The sequence below is a fragment of the Thalassophryne amazonica genome, chromosome 13 (genome assembly GCF_902500255.1).
Source record: "Thalassophryne amazonica chromosome 13, fThaAma1.1, whole genome shotgun sequence".
NCBI classification, from domain to species: domain Eukaryota; kingdom Metazoa; phylum Chordata; class Actinopteri; order Batrachoidiformes; family Batrachoididae; genus Thalassophryne; species Thalassophryne amazonica.
The window spans coordinates 55958512-55979499 of NC_047115.1; the positions used below are offsets into that span (position 1 = coordinate 55958512).

Here is a 20988-nt window from a genome sequence, read left to right on the forward strand (position 1 = left end):
CCTTAGTTATGCTGCTATAGACGTAGACTGCTGGGGGGTTCCCATGATGCACTGTTTCTTTCTCTTTTTGCTCTGTATGCACCACTCTGCATTTAATCATTAGTGATCGATCTCTGCTCCCCTCCATAGCATGTCTTTTTCCCGGTTTTCTCCCTCAGCCCCAACCAGTCCCAGCAGAAGACTGCCCCTCCCTGAGCCTGGTTCTGCTGGAGGTTTCTTCCTGTTAAAAGGGAGTTTTTCCTTCCCACTGTAGCCAAGTGCTTGCTCACAGGGGGTCGTTTTGACCGTTGGGGTTTTACATAATTGTTGTATGGCCTTGCCTTACAATATAAAGCGCCTTGGGGCAACTGTTTGTTGTGATTTGGCGCTATATAAAAAAAAATTGATTGATTGATTGATTGATTGCTTGTGCTAAGGCATAGGCCGTATTCAAAAGTATTTCTTGACAAACAGGACCTATATAACTGGTTGAGAACCAATCACGACTGAGGACCACTGTCAAGGTGAAATACAAAAAGATCCAACTGGTGAGACCCTTCAAAATAAAAGGCTGGCAGATTTGACAGGCTCTGGCAATGCTATTTTCACTTTTTTCAGCACCTGTGACTATCTGACCTGACAGCGCTGTAATCCTGAATTGAGTCACCTGCTACGCCCAGCTGGACAGCACTGTGCTACCAAGTTGGGTCACGAACTATGTCAAGGTGGATATGTGATGTCTTGTTTAGTCAAGCTTTTGCATTAATCAGCTTCCCATAAAACCCTACCAAATGAGATGAACCCTACTATTATGAGATGAACTTCCAATGGTAAAAGAAACCATTAGCCCGCCGGACAATGTGGTGATTTAAAATGTGGGGTGTTTGATGACATGTCCAGGTTCAAAAATTAATTATTGCAGGTGGTACATCTTCAATTTCTAAACCATGTGTTTGATCAGAAGCCATTTCAACAGTCATGCAAGAAAGAGATGTGATTTAAATGGAATTCATGAGCTGGAAAATTGCTATTTTTGAATAGATGAAATTGTTATTTGCTTATGCATCACTCATTTTCTTTTGCTGACCTTGAAAGGTTAAAAAAGACCTAATCTAGCATAACCCATGAAGTTCAGATGCCTTTATGGAATACGCTATATAATTACATTAATATTGTGCACCATTACTGTCCTATTGCCTGGTGCTTTGTAAATATAAACCACCTATTCTTCTATTTTTTTTAAATAACAACATGTCAAAGGAGGCAAATAACTTTTTCTGATTAAAATAAATCTGGTGGCATTGTAGACTGACAGTCCAGTGTACATTCTACAAAGATTGGGAGAAGGTAATAATAGTTACTGAACATTAACATGATTTACTTGTAAACAAACAAACAAAAAACCTAATGGGAAAATTCACCAAAAATAATTCATTGTTAAAGGTAAAGGGTACTCACACAAGGTACATAGTTTCCCCCCACCTTTACTATAAAGGCGGTCAATAATATGGGATCCCAAACGTAAAATCTCTATTGAATTATTTGATATTTAGTATATATTGATGATACATTTAGATACACACTAGTTTTGCAGCATATTTCATTTCATCAATTTTATTTATTTACTTATTTGTTAAACTGATGATTTTTACATGGAGCTGTACATTTCTTCTTTAATATATCATGTTTTTTTTTAATTTCTGAAGACTGTTTCATGTTGCTCACAATACAGGCAGAAGTGGCTTAAATCTGACTTTGTTTATTTGTGCCACATCTGATTTTATTCATTTATTTAATTAATCTGTATTGTTCATTCATGTTTTTCACTGATGTGTATGTGATCTGACCATTCACACAACAGTCAGACTTACAGCAAATCACATACAGGGCCATAAATGGAAGTAAGCTGTACAAATAATGCTATTGCATGTTCACAGTGCTGAAAGCTGGTTGTTCCAACTATAGTCTCAGTGGTCGAATTGCCAGAGATGAGATTAAAAATGACCTTGACCTTGGTACAACCAACAGGTTCTGGTCTAAGGACCTCAAGGATCTGTTTGTCACATAAGGGTGCAAGAGTTCACTGATGTAGAGTGGCATGAGTGCAGTCATGCTTCACCCATTTATGTAATGTGATATGAAATAATCAGTCTCATGGTGTTCACAATAGATGAAAAATCATGTCTGTAGTGCATTTATGCTAAATAATTGGTTTTGGATCACTACAGCCATTAATGTGAACACAGCAAAAGGGACTGTTGTGTGGTTGAACAGCCACATGATTTTCACATCACTTACAATCATGTACATAGTACATTGTGCAAATAGTAATCTTAGATCTCACACCCCACCACTCCTCAAAACAAACAAACAAATAAACAAAACATAACAACAACAAAAGATTCAGGCCACTTCAACCATTAATTTGAATTTAGATTCAGATTCTGCAATTTGCAGGAATTAACAATAACAATATCTGTAGTATTCTGATTTATGTAATTAAGTAGTAATTATGCATTTTATTGCCAGCACGCAAGGCAAAATCAGTGGCCACATCGATTATTTACTGATTTTGGATTATTTCTAAGTGAATGTGCTGCATAATAAATAACGTGTAAATTTGACAGGATGCAACTTGACAGAAACTGTTTAGTGGGCAATGTAAAAAAAATCATAATTCAGCCCAAGTAATTGGTGAAATCAAGTTTCTTACGCATGATTAGGTTGAACAAAATGTTAGCAAACTCCAGTCTCATTTTCATGTTTTTTTTTTTTTTTGCCACCTAAAATTGCATAGCAGGTTTGCTCAGGCACCAAAACAAAGCTACAGTTCTTTCCGCCACCTTTGAGGAAACTGTTCTGTTTTCACAAAGGTCTTTCGACAGTGATTCAAGAGAGAGTAGGAGAAAATCCCTACCTTTGTGAACACAGTTTAAAAAGTGAAAAATGTATGCAGAAGACACAAACTTTACACATATTCCCAAGGGTGTGCAGAAAATTAATGGCATGATATTTTTGTAAACATGCTCAATAATACAGCAGTAGATGGTCCTTACCCAGAGGACAATGACAAATGTAGTCATTTATCAGATCTATACATGAGCCTCCATTCAGACAAGGCACAGACCAGCAGTCATCTACATTCTCAGAGCAGGTCCTCCCTGCAGGGCAAACAGGGAAACAAAGACATGTAAGGGCGAACATTGTTGATATTATATATATATATATATATAATTTTTTTAAAGTGTAAGGCATGGGTGTTTATAAGTTTTGCTTCTGCCTGCACCCTTTCAGTCACACAGGTACACTGTTAAGTTGTCCTTTTTATGACTTTTTGTTACTGGGCAACAGTATGGTAACGGAATTACAACAGCAGCAAAATCTGGACATATGACATCTAACCATGACAGATTAGCTCAGGTTGTAATTCCGTTACCGTAGAATTGCCCTACTGTTGATCTGTGTGCCGAATAAATAAATAAATTTATTCATTCAACATCAACACAAACAGAGATGATAGTTTCATGCTACACCAAATGTTGCAAATAAACACTGTCATTACCGGTGAAATGATGCCATCCAAAGGTAATTTGGTTCAACGTTGATTACTCCAGCAATTATTAGATGCATCATAAAATCTTTATAATACCCATGATTTACTGCAACACAGTTAATTTTGACACTCCTAAAAAAATGTAATAATAAAATCAATTACTGTTTAATTAGAAATAAGTATCAGAACATGACAGGTAAACACAGATGAATCTGCCTGTCCACAGAAACAATATATTTTTAATAATTAATAATTAAATAATTATTAAATAATTTAATAATTAAAAGAAAAACACATCAAACCTTACTTAATTTATGCTGTCTTTTGATGCAGAACTTCAAACTACATCAGGAGAATTTTTTTAAAGCTCACACACAGAGGAAAAAAAAACTTAGCTACTCCAGAATATTAGACAAATGTTTTTTGGGGGGGATTTCTACCACCCCTTAAACGATTTAAAGCTTCATCATTAAAAATAAGTAATGGTACCCTCCGGCATGAAGACAGTAAGGACTATCATGACCTTGACCGACCTCTGGCTCACCTTGCCAAGGCAATGCTGCAATCCACAAGGCAATGCTGCAGTCTACATGTGAGCACCGCATTTGATCCAAATAACCTTGAACAATCAAATTCCTTGACCTTTGCCAAAATGGAATTCCTTTAAGGGAAGTTTTATGGCCAACCTTCACTGACATACATGTCAAGTTTGGCAGAAATAAGCAAAAAGATTTGGTATTAGTAAGACAACAAATGAACATGACATTTACCACCTTGATTGACCTTTGGGAAATTTGACCTTGCTGGGTAATTCTGGAATCTACTTGCCTATGTTTACTTGTACTTTTGGATCTGTCTGCAGCTTTTGACACTGTTGATCATGGTGTTTTAATTGAGAGTTTAAGGGCATGGGTAGGCATTTCTGGGTCAGCCCTAGTTTGGTTTTATCCTATCTCTCTAACAGGAGTTTCTCAGTTGCTTCAGCTAAATATGCATTCTCTTCTGTCATTCTCTCCTGTGGTGTGTCCAAAGGTTCCGTTCTGGGACCTATTCTATTTGCATTGTACTTGCTCCCACATGGAAATATTTTGAGTTCTTTTAATGATGTCTCATATTGTTATGCAGATGACATACAGCTTTACATCTTCTTTTCTCCACAAATGTTTCTAGGGTATCTCTTCTTCAAAACTGTATTAATGTGAGAAAAACTGGATGGCTGCTAACTGTCATTTAGTACTGCAAAAACTGAAGTCCTTTTTTGTGCATCTGAGGACTTTGTTCCCTCAGTGATTAAGAACCTTGGTTCTCTGTCATCTTTTGTTCACTCAGCAGTCAGAAATTTGGGTATTATATTTGACCAGGCTTTCTAATTTGATGCACACGTTACCAGTCAAGTGCAGTCATGCTTCTTTCATTTACAGAACATTGTCCACCTTAGAAACATTCTGTTCAAGCTGAGCTGGAACAGATCATTCTTACCTTTATTTCTTCACATCTTGATTACTGTCATTTGCGGTTCTCTAGCACAGTGATTCTCATCCGGGGTGCCGCGGCACCCTAGGGTGCCGTGATCGATCATCAGGGGTGCCGTGGGCAATTATCAAATATCACCATTATCGGGTGTATGTGCTGTAATAGTGTGGCAGATGATGTAATGCTCTTTTATTCCAGTAGATGGCAGCAAAGCGCTGTACTACAGTATAATAGACATACTTGCGCACAAAGTGTTGTGCGTCTCCATGGTTACGGGTTGCTGACTACAGCGTGAATCTCAGCTACTCACGGAGCATGGCTCCTCTTGGGAAGGAGAAACCGCGTTGGCTGTGGAGGTGTGCCGGGAAGGCGGCCTGACCTCCGTTGATGTCACCGTGGTCAGACTTGGGCCTTCTCGCTCACAACTGGGTTCGCTGAAGGTAGCCTCTGTGCTCCGTGAACATTAGAGTGGCAGATTATTGTGAATAAAAGTGTCGACACGTCTAAAAAAACACTTGAGATTAGGGCTGTCACAATTATTACAATATTAGTCAATCGCGATTATTTTTCATATTCGCGATTACCGTGAATTATTTATCCACAAAGCATAAAACAACTCAGAATCTGACGTCATTGTGCTGCAGCCTCCGTTTGGATAAGACGGCCGATTAAAACAGTGGCCGTCTTCTTCAAAAGCCGTCTAAAATGCGGAGCTGTCGGTGTGTGTGTGTGTGTGTGTGCGACAGGCTGCAGACTGCATGGGGCTGCTTTTACTTCTCTCTGAACTGCTTTTACTTCTCTCTGAACTTTCTCTAAAGGTGTGATTCTGCTGTTACCGTTTAAAAAATGAGAATATATGAATGAACTGAGCCACAAAAAAAAAAACCCTGACATGGAGAAGCTGTGGTGATGTTCAGATGCACAGATCACAAAAAGCAGGTGAGAACTCTGAACTTTAACAGCTGTTACTTTCCAAAGGTATTTATTTGTTCAGTATGGGCTTAATGCAGTGTTTAAGCACAAAACGTGACTGATGAGGAGAAACAATTTCAGAAATGCAACAGAAACAACCACAATTCAGAAAAAGTTGGGACTGTATGTAAAATGAAGATAAAAATAAAAATGTTGCACCTTTCCCAGTTTCTCCACTCACAGAAGCCAAACGTTCTTCCAGAGTTGTGTAATTATACTACAATAGTAGAATATAAAGAAGGGGAAAAAAAATAGACAATATATTCATCAATCGCAATTATTTGTCTGACAATTAATCGTCTCCAGAAATTTGTAATTGTGACAGCCCTACTTGAGATCAGAGCGCAAAATGCTTGAGGATTTTCGAAATGCTGTGTTTTCTGTATCGATTTTCTATTGCGATAATTGGGTTTTGCACAAAACCAGAGGTAATAGACTTATATTATTATTTTGGTTGGTGGTGTGCCGCAGGATTTTGTAAATATAAAAAGGGTGCTGCGGCTCAAAAAAAGTTGAAAATCACTGCTCTAGCATCAGTAAGTCTTCGCTGGACTGCCTACAAATGGTCCAGAAAACGGCTACAGGGCTCCTTACAAGGTCATCTAAGTGGTCTCAGGTAACACCCATTCTGATCCTTTGGCATTGGCTCCCAATTCGGTTCAGACTGCATTTAAAATATTAGTGATGACTCTTAGAGCTCTGCACAGTCAAATGCCACTTTACATCAGTGGACTCTAGCACTGTTGCACTGAACTGTTGATCTGTGACAAGCAGATCTCTGAGGTCCCTGGACCAGAACCCATTGGTTGTATCAAGGTCAAGGCTGAAGACCAAAGGAGACTGTGCATTTGAGGTTGTGGCACCCAAACTGTGGAATTCACTGCCACTACACCTATGTTCCGTGAACTCTGTTCTAAGCTCAACACCTATTTGTACAGACATGCTTTATGTTACTGCTGCTTTTGGATTCTGCATTTTTATTTCTGTGTTTCTTAAATTTCTGTAAAGCACTTTGTGATTTTGTCTTGAAAGTTGCTATAAAAATAAACTTTACTTATGTACTATATATGTGTCAAGCTTGGTGCAAATTGTAATGAAAAAGTAAAATTTTGACCTTTGAATCCAAAGACCTTGACTCCAGTGGTTGACCTTTGGCAAACCTAACCTTACTGGGTAATTCTGGAAGTCAGCTACATGTGTGTGCCAAGTACGGTGGAGATTGGCAGGATCATAAAAATTTTATCTTTGACTCCAATGACACCGACTTTTTGCCAAAACAAATCACATATATATATATATATATATATATATATATATATATATATATATATATATATATATATATATAAAGAGTTTCATGATGGGTGAGGTGCAAAAGTACTGTATTAAAGTGACAAGTGCTAAGTGCAAAAGTGCTTCAGTGCCTGGTTGTAATAGCACATTACAGTACTAGGTTGTATTGCACGATGCCCTATACACTCATTTCCACATGCACAAGTGTAAATACTGAGCAAGGTGTCATATACACGTTTATTATGTAAAGACTACTAAACCATTTAATAAAATAAAATACACAAGGGTATTGTGTACATATAACTGGAAAAGAAACTTGAATGATGTCTCCACAGTTGATCTTTGGTGTTGACTGTGATCTACAGTTTACGCTTGGTGGAAATCAAGCAAAAGATATGGGGGGGGGGGAGTACAGGAATAAACAGATGAACAAACATTGCTCAAGTTGTAGGATCATTTATAAAATAATTGCATTTATATAAAATAAAATTATTTCTTCTTTGTAGGTTCACCAAGACAACTGAAAGACAGTTATAGATTATCAGGGAATATTAAAAGTAACAATATAAACTAAATTAAAGTCCAGTCAAATTATAAAAATGCATGAAGATGCTGAAAAAGAATGCAAAAGAAGCACATTTTACTTATTTCTGTTTATACATACTAGCCTACTGTTTTCATTATTTACATTTGTGCCTGTAGTTTGGCAGCATACTGTATACGAAGATGAACAAAAAACATTGTCTGTTATTACCTCATCATTACAGGGCACCTGGCATGCTGAACACTGCCTTATATTTTCTCAGGCAGAAGGGCACCACCGATTTTATTGACTCCATATCAAAATACCTGTGTCATTCCCTGAATTTGGTTCTGCATGGATGATTATGCTTTCACCACGCTGCAGCTTGCATGTTCACTGTTTAAATGGTATAACCTCTGCTGTAATATCTTTCCTGCAGGCATGACTTAGATATGGAATTGATTTAGGGCTTTACTGACAAATTTAAAGCACCGCTAGGTCTGGCTTCTGGCAGTATTTCAGACCTCTTACTTCTCTGCGAACCATAGAGCTCACAGAACGAACAACCTGACATCCTCAGGCAGGGCTCTTCTCTCTGTCCAGTGGCATGGATAAAAAGTAGATGGATATTTACAATTATATTTTGTGAGCTGATCCAGTCATTAAGGTATGAGCTAAGTGCAAGTGTATTTTAATTTTGCTCTCACATGACATGGTAATGTCATTGCTGTGTACTGTACTGTCATGACCCCTTCGCAGAGAACAGGCACAATGCTGCAGGGAAAAAAAAAGTTGTTTTAATCAAAAACCAGGGACAGTCCAAGGCCACATAAAGGTGCCAAACAATATATCACAAGTGAACATGAGCGTTCAGGCAAAGGCAGTTCCATGAAGCAGACATGAGTGTTGGGAAAGTGTAGGTACACGGACCCACAACGGGGCGCAAATGAACGGACAATGGATGAGGTCAAATAACAACACTTTACTGTTGTGAATGGGCACAACAAATACAATCAGATTACAACAATAGACAAAAGCCAAATCACAAAAGGTGTCGTGTGGGCAGGCTCGAAGATAGGAGACGTCTGTCCAAAGCAGAACCGGAACCACACGATTTCCTCCGCCACCAGACCCCGGGAATACTGGAGCCGCCAAGTCCCGAACTCCCAGGTGGCCACTGCCTTCGCGTGTCGGACCTGGTACTGCTGGCGAGGAACAAAAGAACAATTAAATGTGGGTGCGTCTGCACCCAGGAATCCGCACGGCAGGAAAACTACCTCCACCACTCGTTGGAAAAGGAGTCAGCTAAACAACTCACAAAAGTCACAAAAGATCACTGTTAACCAGTCAGCTGAGCACGTTACCTTCCAGGTAGAACGATATCTCGGCAAAGAGGTGGAGGCGTCGTCCTGCTGATATTCCCCTGCTGATCAGATGATGGGTAACAGCTGTTGCAGGTGATGCGTGACAGCTGTCACCCTGGCTGCTCCTGTGAGGCGACTGCGCCCTCTCATGCCTGAAGCCCGCACTTCAGGCAGGGCGCCCTCTGGTGGTGGGCCAGCCGTACCTCCTCTTCTGGCGGCCCACACAACAATGAGGTCAAAGATCAGGAGATTAGTCAGCATAGCAACAGTACTCAAGGGACTCAGCGGAAACATATTCTAGAAAAATACTCATGAGTTAACTCATGGTTGATGCAAACAAATCAAGCAGAGCAAAATCCAAACATTACAGGTTCAAGAGAGAAGTCAAAAACTGGAATAACAAAGGCAAACAAGGAATCACGAGGAACTCACAAGGATATTAATAATAACATTGGTACCCACAGTAAAACTTCAGATTTACTGGAGCAAACACAAGAGAAGGGTTTAAATACATGAGGGGAACAATCACTGCAGGAACCAACAGGTGTGCTCTAAACAGGAAGTAAAGCAAATGGAAAAGACAAGGGAAAGGGAAGTCAAAATAAAAAATATTGAAGCTGAGGGAAACAAAGAAGAACTATTAACACAAAAGGAAACAACACCTATTAACACTGAGTGGAACAAACAAGAGCTAATAACACGGGTGAATACAAACAGAATGTAAACAGAAGAGGAACTGTAAACACTGGGAACTATTAAGACTTGAAAGGAACACTGATTGATTACAACAGGGAATAACCAGAAATAATAAAGACTACAGGAATTAAACATAAGAGAACTAAGCACAAGAAAACGTTAAACGCAGGGGAGTTATGAACATTAAGGACTATCACAAAGAGGTGCTGGTCATGATCAGCTTGATGTTACAACCCCAATTCCAATGAAGTTGGGACGTTGTGTAAAATGTAAATAAAAACAGAATAAAATGATTTGCAAATCCTCTTCAAACTAAATTTAATTGAATACACCACAAAGACAAGATATTTAATGTTCAAACTGATAAACTTTATTGTTTTTGTGCAAATATTTGCTCATTTTGAAATGGATGCCTGCAACACATTTCAGAAAAGCTGGGACAGTGGTATGTTTACCACTGTGTTACATCACCTTTCCTTCTAACAACACTCAGTAAGCGTTTGGGAACTGAGGACATTGTGTCAAGCGCCTTGAGGCAACTCTGTTGTGATTTGGCGCTAAATAAATGAAAATAAACTGAAAATTGAAATTGAAATTGACACTAATTGTTGAAGCTTTGCTTGATGTACGACTTCAGTTGTTCAACAGTCCGGGGTCTCCGTTGTCATATTTTGCACTTCATAATGCGCCACACATTTTCAATAGATGACAGGTCTGGACTGCAGGCAGGTCAGTCTAGTACCTGCACTCTTTTACTATGAAGCCACGCTGTTGTAACACATGCAGAATGTGGCTTGGCATTGTCTTGCTGAAATAAGCAGGGACGTCCCTGAAAAAGACACTGCTTGGATGGCAACATGTGTTGCTCCAGAGCCTGGATGTACCTTTCAGCATTGATGGTGCCATCACAGATGTGTAAGTTGCCCATGCCATGGCCACTAACACACCCCCATACCATCACTTAAATTATTTGGTACTTTAGCTGGCTTTTGAACTTTGCGCTGGTAACAATCTGGATGGTCTTTTGCCTCTTTTGTCCAGAGGACATGACGTCCATGATTTGAAATGTGGACTCATCAGACCACAGCACATTTTTCCACTTTGTGTCTGTCCATTTCAAATGAGGTTGGGCCCAGAGAAGGCAGCGGCATTTCTGGATGTTGATGTATGGCTTTCCCTTTGCATGGTAGAGTTTTAACACTCTCAGGCTCAATTTAATTTTTAGTAACAGGAACAATCAGATATTTAGCTGTTGCAAATCTGCAGCGCCTGCCTTGAGAGGGTTAACTTGCACTTGTTGATGTAGCGTCGAACTGTGTTAACTGACAATGGTTTTCTGAAGTGTTCCTGACCCCACGCAGTAAGATCCTTTGCACAATGTTGTCGGTCTTTAATGCAGTGCCGCCTGAGGGATTAAAGATCACGGGCATTCAATGTTGGTCTTTGGCCTTGCCGCTTACGTGTAAAAAGTTCTCCAGATTCTCTGAATCTTCTGATTATATTATCAACTAGATGATGGAGTCCCTAAATTCCTTGCAACTGAATGCTGAGAAACTGTTGGACTATTTGTTCATGCAGTTGTTCACAAAGTGGTGATTCTCGCCCCACCTTTGCTTGTGAACAGCTGAGTCTTTTGGGGATGCTCCTTTTATACCAAATCATGACACTCACAATTAGTGTCCTCAGTTCCCAAATGCTTTCTGGATGTTGTTAGAAGGAAAGGTGATGTAACACAGTGGTAAACATACCGCTGTCCCAGCTTTTTTGAAACGCTCTGCAGGCGTCCATTTCAAAATGAGCAAATATTTGCACAAAAACAATAAAGTTTATCAGTTTGAACATTAAATATCTTGTCTTTGTGGTGTATTCAATTGAATATAGGTCGAAAAGGATTTGCAAATCATTGTATTGTGTTTTTATTTACATTTTACACAACATCCCAACTTCATTGGAAATGGGGTTGTGCATGTTTGTCATATATTATGTAAAAGCTAGTGAGAAATAAACACTTCTAAAACTGAAAATGTTGTTTCTGGAACCTAATAATCCCCCTGAACTTATTATTTCGCGGACATTAGCACGGTGACGTCACAGGCTGGTAGCTAGCTGCAGTGGTGGGCACACTTCCGATAATCCGATAACCGCTAATTATCGAAGATAATGTTTTCATAATCGGATTATCTTTTTAGATAACTTTAAAAAACCTTTATCGGACTAGTTATCTTGCGATAAATTTTTGTCTGATAATTTTTAGACCGATAACATGGTAAACAAAGCTGAACAGCTACAAACATAAAATGTAAAATCAGGTGAGCACCAACCTGTTAAATGTTTTGTAGTAGATGTGTAGTTCTACCCTCTGCAAACAGAGAAGAGCTGCTTCTAGAAGAAACCGCTCTATCCTCTGCAGTCAAAGGAGAACTGGTCACAAAAAAATAAACAAACAAACAAAAACCTAATTTCTTTTAACCCCATACTGATATGCAAGCAATATCACCCAAGTCATCCAGAGGCATACATATTTAACTTATGGTTCAAATTTTAACCAAACTAATTTCAGACAAGTTATGTAAATTAACGTCACATCTGAAGTTTTATAAAGTGAAAATATCAGATATATGTTTTAGTTTTAAAGTAATGCGCTAATTTTTAAGGTTTTACTGTGGAAATGCTGTGCCCAGTGCATTATTACTTTAGTTACAATAATTACATTATTACTGAAGTTATTGTACTTGGCCCCACAAATCTTAGAAACATGGTGTCTAACCAGATCCTTACTCTGGATGGCATTACCCTGACCTCTAGTAATACTGTGAGAAATCTTGGAGTCATTTTTGATCAGGATATGTCATTCAAGCGCATATTAAACAAATATGTAGGACTGCTTTTTTGCATTTACGCAATATCTCTAAAATCAGAAAGGTCTTGTCTCAGAGTGATGCTGAAAAACTAATTCATGCATTTATTTCCTCTAGGCTGGACTATTGTAATTCATTATTATCAGGTTGTCCTAAAAGTTCCCTAAAAAGCCTTCAGTTAATTCAAAATGCTGCAGCTAGAGTACTGACGGGGACTAGAAGGAGAGAGCATATCTCACCCATATTGGCCTCTCTTCATTGGCTTCCTGTTAATTCTAGAATAGAATTTAAAATTCTTCTTCTTACTTATAAGGTTTTGAATAATCAGGTCCCATCTTATCTTAGGGACCTCGTAGTACCATATCACCCCAATAGAGCGCTTCGCTCTCAGACTGCAGGCTTACTTGTAGTTCCTAGGGTTTGTAAGAGTAGAATGGGAGGCAGAGCCTTCAGCTTTCAGGCTCCTCTCCTGTGGAACCAGCTCCCAATTCAGATCAGGGAGACAGACACCCTCTCTACTTTTAAGATTAGGCTTAAAACTTTCCTTTTTGTTAAAGCTTATAGTTAGGGCTGGATCAGGTGACCCTGAACCATCCCTTAGTTATGCTGCTATAGACGTAGACTGCTGGGGGGTTCCCATGATGCACTGTTTCTTTCTCTTTTTGCTCTGTATGCACCACTCTGCATTTAATCATTAGTGATCGATCTCTGCTCCCCTCCACAGCATGTCTTTTTCCTGGTTCTCTCCCTCAGCCCCAACCAGTCCCAGCAGAAGACTGCCCCTCCCTGAGCCTGGTTCTGCTGGAGGTTTCTTCCTGTTAAAAGGGAGTTTTTCCTTCCCACTGTAGCCAAGTGCTTGCTCACAGGGGGTCGTTTTGACCGTTGGGGTTTTACATAATTATTGTATGGCCTTGCCTTACAATATAAAGTGCCTTGGGGCAACTGTTTGTTGTGATTTGGCGCTATATAAAAAAAAATTGATTGATTGATTGATTGATTATGGGTATGATAGGGTAATAGTACGTTCACGACATGAGAAATGCATTTCAGACACTCTGATCTGGCTCCACGGATAATAGCATTATATTCTAGTGCCTAAAACTCTCGTGAATATATTCTCTGGGTTTATAGACGTTGTTATTGTGTTTGCATTTATTAAATTCCATGCATCTTAAATGTAGCAGACACGGATTATCTGGAATTTTGTTTTGGCAAGTTTTTACGGTCTCTACTGCCATCTAGTGGCCAGTAGTGTTCATGGCAGTATTCAAACTGAAGCTGGGCTGATATTTTCAATCACTGTACTCAGTTCCAGCTCAAACTGTACAACAGAACCGCACGGTGTAAAAGTTCAGAGCGCACGATTTATGTTCTCACATACATTGTACGTTCAAAAACCACACGTCGGAGTCGTGTTTCCAGAAGCAAAATGTAAACAGAAGCTTTTTTCAAATTTAATTTACATTTCTTATTCTTTACAAAAACTCTCGATGGGAGACATCAAAGTAAAAAAAAAAAAAAAATTACAAGACAGGTCTGTGGTGCGAGAGGTTGGACGCTTGTAGCTCTTCAGCAGCAGGATACCCTCACGACGGCCGACCAGAATATCAAACAGGTTTGATTTTCATCTGACTATACGATCAGGAGATGGTCGTGAGATATTAAATGCAGCTTGTTCATGTATACTAAACGATGCAGGACGCATCCCAATCGTCCCTCCCAATCTGACGGCAGTGCCGGTTGAGTACCACGATCTTGCTGACGTCTTCAGCAAGGATCTGGCACTCACCCTTCCCCCGCACCATCCGTACGATTGTGCCATTGATTTGGTTCCAGGCGCTGAGTTCCCGTCCAGCAGGCTGTACAACCTCTCACGACCTGAGCGCGAATCAATGGAGACCTACATCCGGGACTCATTAGCTGCCGGGCTGATCCGGAACTCCACCTCCCCAATGGGGGCAGGTTTCTTTTTTGTGGGCAAGAAAGATGGCGGACTCCGTCCATGCATTGATTACAGGGGGCTGAATGAGATTACGGTTCGCAACCGATACCCGTTGCCATTGTTGGATTCCGTGTTCACCCCCCTGCATGGAGCCAAAATCTTTACTAAGCTGGATCTTAGAAATGCGTATCACCTGGTTCGGATCCGGAAGGGAGACGAATGGAAGACGGCATTTAACACCCGTTAGGTCACTTTGAGTACCTGGTCATGCCGTTCGGCCTCACCAACGCCCCCGCGACGTTCCAAGCCTTGGTTAACGACGTCTTGCGGGACTTCCTGCACCGATTCGTCTTCGTATATCTGGACGATATTCTCATCTTTTCTCCGGATCCTGAGACCCATGTCCAGCATGTACATCAGGTCCTGCAGCGGTTATTAGAGAACTGACTGTTTGTGAAGGGCGAGAAGTGCGAGTTTCACCGCACGTCTTTGTCCTTCCTGGGGTTTATCATCTCCTCTAACGCCGTCGCCCCTGATCCGGCCAAGGTTGCGGCGGTGAGAGATTGGCCCCAACCAACAAGCCGTAGGAAGCTGCAACAGTTCCTCGGCTTCGCTAATTTCTATAGGAGGTTCATTAAGGGCTACAGTCAGGTAGTTAGCCCCCTGACAGCCCTGACCTCTCCAAAAGTCCCCTTCACCTGGTCGGATCGGTGCGAAGCCGCGTTCAAGGAGTTGAAACGACGGTTCTCTACTGCGCCAGTTTTGGTGCAGCCCGACCCTAGCCGCCAGTTCGTGGTTGAAGTGGACGCCTCTGACTCAGGGATAGGAGCTGTGCTATCCCAGAGCAGAGAGACCGATAAGGTTCTTCACCCGTGTGCCTACTTTTCTCGCAGGTTGACCCCAGCTGAACGGAACTATGACGTCGGCAATCGAGAACTCCTTGCGGTGAAAGAGGCTCTTGAGGAGTGGAGACACCTGTTGGAGGGAGCGTCTGTGCCGTTCACAGTTTTCACTGACCATCAGAACCTGGAGTATATCAGGACCGCCAAGCGGCTGAACCCCAGGCAAGCCTGCTGGTCACTGTTCTTCGGACGTTTTGACTTCCGGATCACCTATCGCCCCGGGACCAAGAACCAGAGATCGGATGCCTTGTCCCGGGTACACGAAGACAAAGTCAAAACGGTGCTGTCGGATCCACCGGTGCCCATCATTCCGGAGTCCACTATCGTGGCCACCCTCACCTGGGACGTGGAGAAGACCGTCCGGGAGGCCCTGGCACGGAGCCTGGACCCCGGAACCGGTCCGAAGAATCGTCTATACGTCCCACCAGAGGCCAGAGCTGCAGTCTTGGACTTCTGTCACGGTTCCAAGCTCTCCTGTCATCCAGGGATGTGAAGGACCGTGGCAGTTGTCCGGCAGCGCTTCTGGTGGGCGTCTATGGAGGCCGACGTCCGGGAGTACATCCAGGCCTGCACCACCTGTGCCAGGGGCAAGGCAGACCACAAGAGGTCCCAAGGGCTTCTCCAGCCACTTCCTGTGCCTCATCGCCCCTGGTCCCATATCGGCCTGGATTTCGTCACAGGCCTCCCGCCGTCCCAGGGCAACACCACCATCTTCACGATAGTGGACCGATTCTCCAAGGTGGCCCACTTCGTGGCCCTCCTGAAGCTCCCAACAGCCCAGGAGACAGCAGACCTCCTGGTCCACCACGTCGTCCGTCTGCATGGGATACCCACCAACATCGTCTCTGATCGTGGTCCCCAGTTCTCCTCACACGTCTGGAGGAGCTTCTGCCGGGAACTGGGGGCCACTGTGAGCCTCTCGTCCGGGTATCACCCGCAGACCAATGGACAGGCAGAACGGGCCAATCAGGAATTGGAGCAAGCCCTGCGCTGCGTAACGTCCGCACACCCGACGGCCTGGAGTGAACATCTGGCCTGGATCGAGTATGCACATAACAGCCAGGTGTCCTCTGCCACTGGCCTCTCCCCATTTGAGGTGTGTTTGGGGTATCAGCCCCCATTGTTTCCCGTGGTGGAGGGAGAGGTCGGTGTGCCCTCAGTCCAGGCCCACCTGCGGAAGTGCCGTCGGGTGTGGCGCTCTGCCCGTTCTGCCTTGTTGAAGGCCCGGACAAGGGCGAAGACCCATGCGGACCGCCGGCGATCCCCGGCCCCTGCTTACCAGCCCGGGCAGGAGGTGTGGCTGTCCACGAAGGACATCCCCCTCCAAGTGGACTCCCCTAAGTTGAAGGACCATTACATTGGACCATTCAAGATCCTCAAAATCCTCAGTCCTGCCGCAGTGAAGCTCCGACTCCCAGCTTCACTGCGGATCCTCCCAGTTTTTCATGTGTCCAGAATCAAGCCTCACCACACCTCACCCCTCTGTGCTCCCGGTCCGGCGCCGCCTCCTGCCCGGATCATTGACGGGGAGCCGGCTTGGACAGTGCGCCGGCTCCTGGACGTCCGTCGGATGGGCCGGGGGTTCCAGTATTTGGTGGACTGGGAGGGGTATGGACCCGAAGAACGCTCCTGGGTGAAGAGGAGCTTCATCCTGGATCCGGCCCTCCTGGCCGATTTCTACCGTCGACACCCGGACAAGCCTGGTCGGGCGCCAGGAGGCGCCCGTTGAGGGGGGGGTCCTGTTGTGTGGGCCGCCAGAAGAGGAGGTACTGCTGGCCCACCACCAAAGGGTGCCCTGCCTGAAGTGCGGGCTTCAGGCACGAGAGGGCGCTGCCGCCACGGACACAGCCGGGAGTGACAGCTGTCACTCATTAATTCCTGACAGCTGTCACTCATTCTTCATCATCGCACTCCATAAAACCCAGACGTCATCTCCACCTCATCGCCGAGATATCGTACTTCATTGGAGGTAAAACTCTCAGCCGTTGCTTTTGTCTTTTCTGACAAGTGTTTGTTACACAGTGTTTGCAGTCAGTTCTGTGAGTGCTTGCAGCCGGAGGCTGAGTGTGAGAGACGTGGAGAGCTGACGTCTTCGCTCCCCACGCTATTCTGTGATAAGTACTCTCAACTGCTGCACCGTTGTTGTTACTCGGTGTGCACACACCTACACTTGACTGTCTTTGTTCTCGCCAGCAGTACCAGATCCGACAGTCGGGGACGGTGATCACCTGGGAATTCGGGACTTGGCGGCTCCAGTATTCACCAGGTTCGGTGGCGGCGGAAATCGTGTGGTTCCGGCTCTTCTCAGGACAGACGTCTTCTATCCTCGAGCCTGCCCACACGTCACCTTTGTGGATTGACTGAAATCTTATTCTGAGATTGTCTGTATGTTCGTTGTGCTCCTTCACAACATTAAATTGTTAATTTTTGGCTCATCTATTGACCATTCATTTGCGCCCCCTGTTGTGGGTCCGTGTCACTACACTTTCACAACACGCGCAATTAACCTGAAACTCTGTGCGATCCAAAAAATTCTCGCACAAATGAAAAATCAGCTGAAAAAGGGCCAAAAACTCACTCAGTGTAAATCCAGCTTAAGTACTGAAGGTCTGGCACAGTAGATCATGGCAGTGTTCTATTTATTTTTGACACCGGTTATATCAGACGGTTATCTAATTACAACTTTTTTTTGAAAATGCCTGTTTTTACAAATAAAAAATGGAATATTTTACAAAAGCACATTTATCTGTAAACACCAACACACGACACATGTCACATTAACGTGTTGGTTTACAAAATGAATGACTCCACCAATCAGTGTTTAGCGGAGGCACATTTTACCCAGAATCCTTTGCAATCTGTCTGTGTTTGTTACAAAACTTCAGAATTAGTGCTATATTCAACATTAAAAGATATATGTTATAATTTAACTTTGTACAAATGACAGAATTGACATTAATGGAGTTATTCTATCAGTATTCATTTTATTTATACACCAAACCATAACTCAGCATTGCTTTATTTTCCAAGACCTCGCCCTGATGGCAGCATTGTGATTGAGCTGTGAGAGAGTTTTGCTTTGTGGCTCCTCCCAGCTTGCTTCTGTGCTGGAAGCCATGTAGTAAACAGGAGCTTCCAGCAGGGGGCAAGATGTTCAAAGACAGAAGTGCTGGCTAATTGTTTGGGTTGGTTGTCGCTTTTGATGCTACCAGAAGCGATTGTGGTATTAAAACTCAAATTCAGCTTGTTAGTAGTTGCAAATGTACCAGAGACAATACTGGAATTTATCGGTTATTGGTGATCTGTAACTCCGATATATTTTTGGGTGGTTTATTGTTTTATCTTTATCAAAAATAACTTTTCAGTTATCTGATTATCTGTTATCGAAGTTAATTTTTTGGTGCCCACCACTGGCTAGCTGCAAAACTCTGTTTTGGTAGTGAGAAATAAACACTTCTATAAGTAAAAATGCTTTTTTGTAACCTGACAACAACTTTGGAGTCATTTACAATACATTTTGTGGACGTTATAATGCACACTAACTTTGGCTAACTCAAAGCTAACTTGCTATGGAGTAAAATTTGTCTCATTAATACCTGCAAATGTACAGAGGGTGATCTACAAATATTCCTTGATGAGCACAACTTCCACTCTTGTCAAAAGCTCATGTACACACATACACAGACAACAGACCTCCTGCAGGCACCATTAAAATGTAAATTTTTTTTTGATTGAGTGATTGATTGATTGAGGGACTTTATTGAACATGTACAAATTGTATGTGAGACAATAGAAACTTATTAACTAATTAAACAACTGCAAATTTCAAAGAACACATTGCACATGCAGCTAAGGGTATTTTAGCATTGCGTTATATTTTTCCTTTTTTACAGTATATTCTCTGTGTACATCTGGAATTGGATTCAGAACAAATCAACATGGATATCCATATTGAATCCTCTGAGTCTGTCCTGAGGAAAATGGGAAAAGCCTAATGAAAGAAGCTTGTTGCTGCTATAAAAGTAAAAATAAATAAAATCCCAAAACCTATACATCTGTCATGATGACTAATAGGCAGCATATATATTTTTTCCCAAATATTGCAACATCTCATCTTTTAAATCTAAAACCTCATGATTACGGTGAAATTGAGTGTCATACCCTCAAATCCAGCAGGACAGCGGCACTGATAATCAGCGATGAGGTCCACACAAGTGGAGCCGTCTGCACAGGGCGAGCTGTTACACTCATTTGTTTCCAGTTCACAGAGCGATCCTTCAAACCCGAGCATGCAGCGGCAGGTAAAGTTATACTGCTGGTCGAGGCAAACGCCGTGCTCAGAGCAGCCATGGTCGACACAGTAATCAATGTCATCTTCACAGCGGGTGCCCCTGTATCCTCTGGGACAAAGGCAGCTACAGCAACACATTATAAAGATTTTTTTTTTAACACCATACAGAGGCATGGGGATTTTTTTTAAAGCCCCTAAAGGAACAGAATGCTAAATGTCACGGCTTTTACAATCACTGACATTCTGCAGCCCGAACGGCCTGCAGACAATCAACATTTCGAACACTCACCTGTAACCATCAATTTCATCCACACAAGTGGCTCCGTTTTGACACCAGTGTTGAACACAATCATTGACATTCATGTGGCAGCTCTGACCGGACCAACCAGGTGCACAGAGACAGGTGTAGCTGTCAGCGCCGCTAAGCACGCAGCGCCCCCCATTGGCGCACACCTGTTGGTTAAAAATATAAAACGATACAAATGTGAAATAGGCACTGTGTTTTAAATATCACTTTTGTTACAGCATTAAAATCTAAGCATTATTTCAGAATGCAGCCCTGAATCATTTCTTGCTCCCGGCTGCCTGCGTATGAGCTTTATTACAGCCATATGGTGCGCTCATGAATACTGATTCATGTTTTCTACGGGACTCATTCGGCCTACATGTCTTGTGAGAAGAGATGAACTGCCACTTACCGCTAAACCTTGCAAGAGCTCTCTTTAAGAAAAACTAAATTACTGCAAGCTCACGAGAGAGACGAAAGCGGGAAGTAAAGGGGCAGAGGAAGAGCTGGTGTGTGAGGTGTATGATACAGACGTCATTGCATTCCTGTAAAGAGGACAAAACATGCCCCGGCACACACTGAGAGATCAGCTCCATCTGTCATCTGTTGAGCTACACTTTCGATTTTTTTTTTTTGTTTTTCATGCATGCCGTTACTTCATTCGTACATGAAGAATCCAGCACAAACAAGTGCACAGACGTTGCAAATCTTCAGTAGCATTCATCCACGTCAGGTAACGGCGAGCTTTCCAATCTGGAAAAAGTGCTCTCACTGTGCATGCCAAAAAAGCAGAAAGCTTGACAAGCAGTCAGAATATTCCAGCTTTGTGGGGGTGCACCGTGACTGCAGAAAAATC

At 42.4% G+C, this 20988-nt stretch overlaps 1 protein-coding gene across 1 annotated transcript in view; it reads right to left on the minus strand.

Annotated features, from left to right (window-relative positions):
- Positions 1-3006: 3006 nt before the first annotated feature.
- LOC117522959 (protein eyes shut homolog) overlaps positions 3007-20988 on the minus strand; it is a 33697-nt gene continuing 15715 nt past the window's right edge. Inside the window, exons 2-4 of the mRNA XM_034184379.1 lie at positions 20136-20299; positions 19717-19970; positions 3007-3140 (exon numbers count right to left, since the gene is read on the minus strand). Coding sequence (XP_034040270.1) covers positions 3007-3140; positions 19717-19970; positions 20136-20299 — 552 coding nt within the window. The remainder of the gene's footprint in view (positions 3141-19716; positions 19971-20135; positions 20300-20988) is intronic.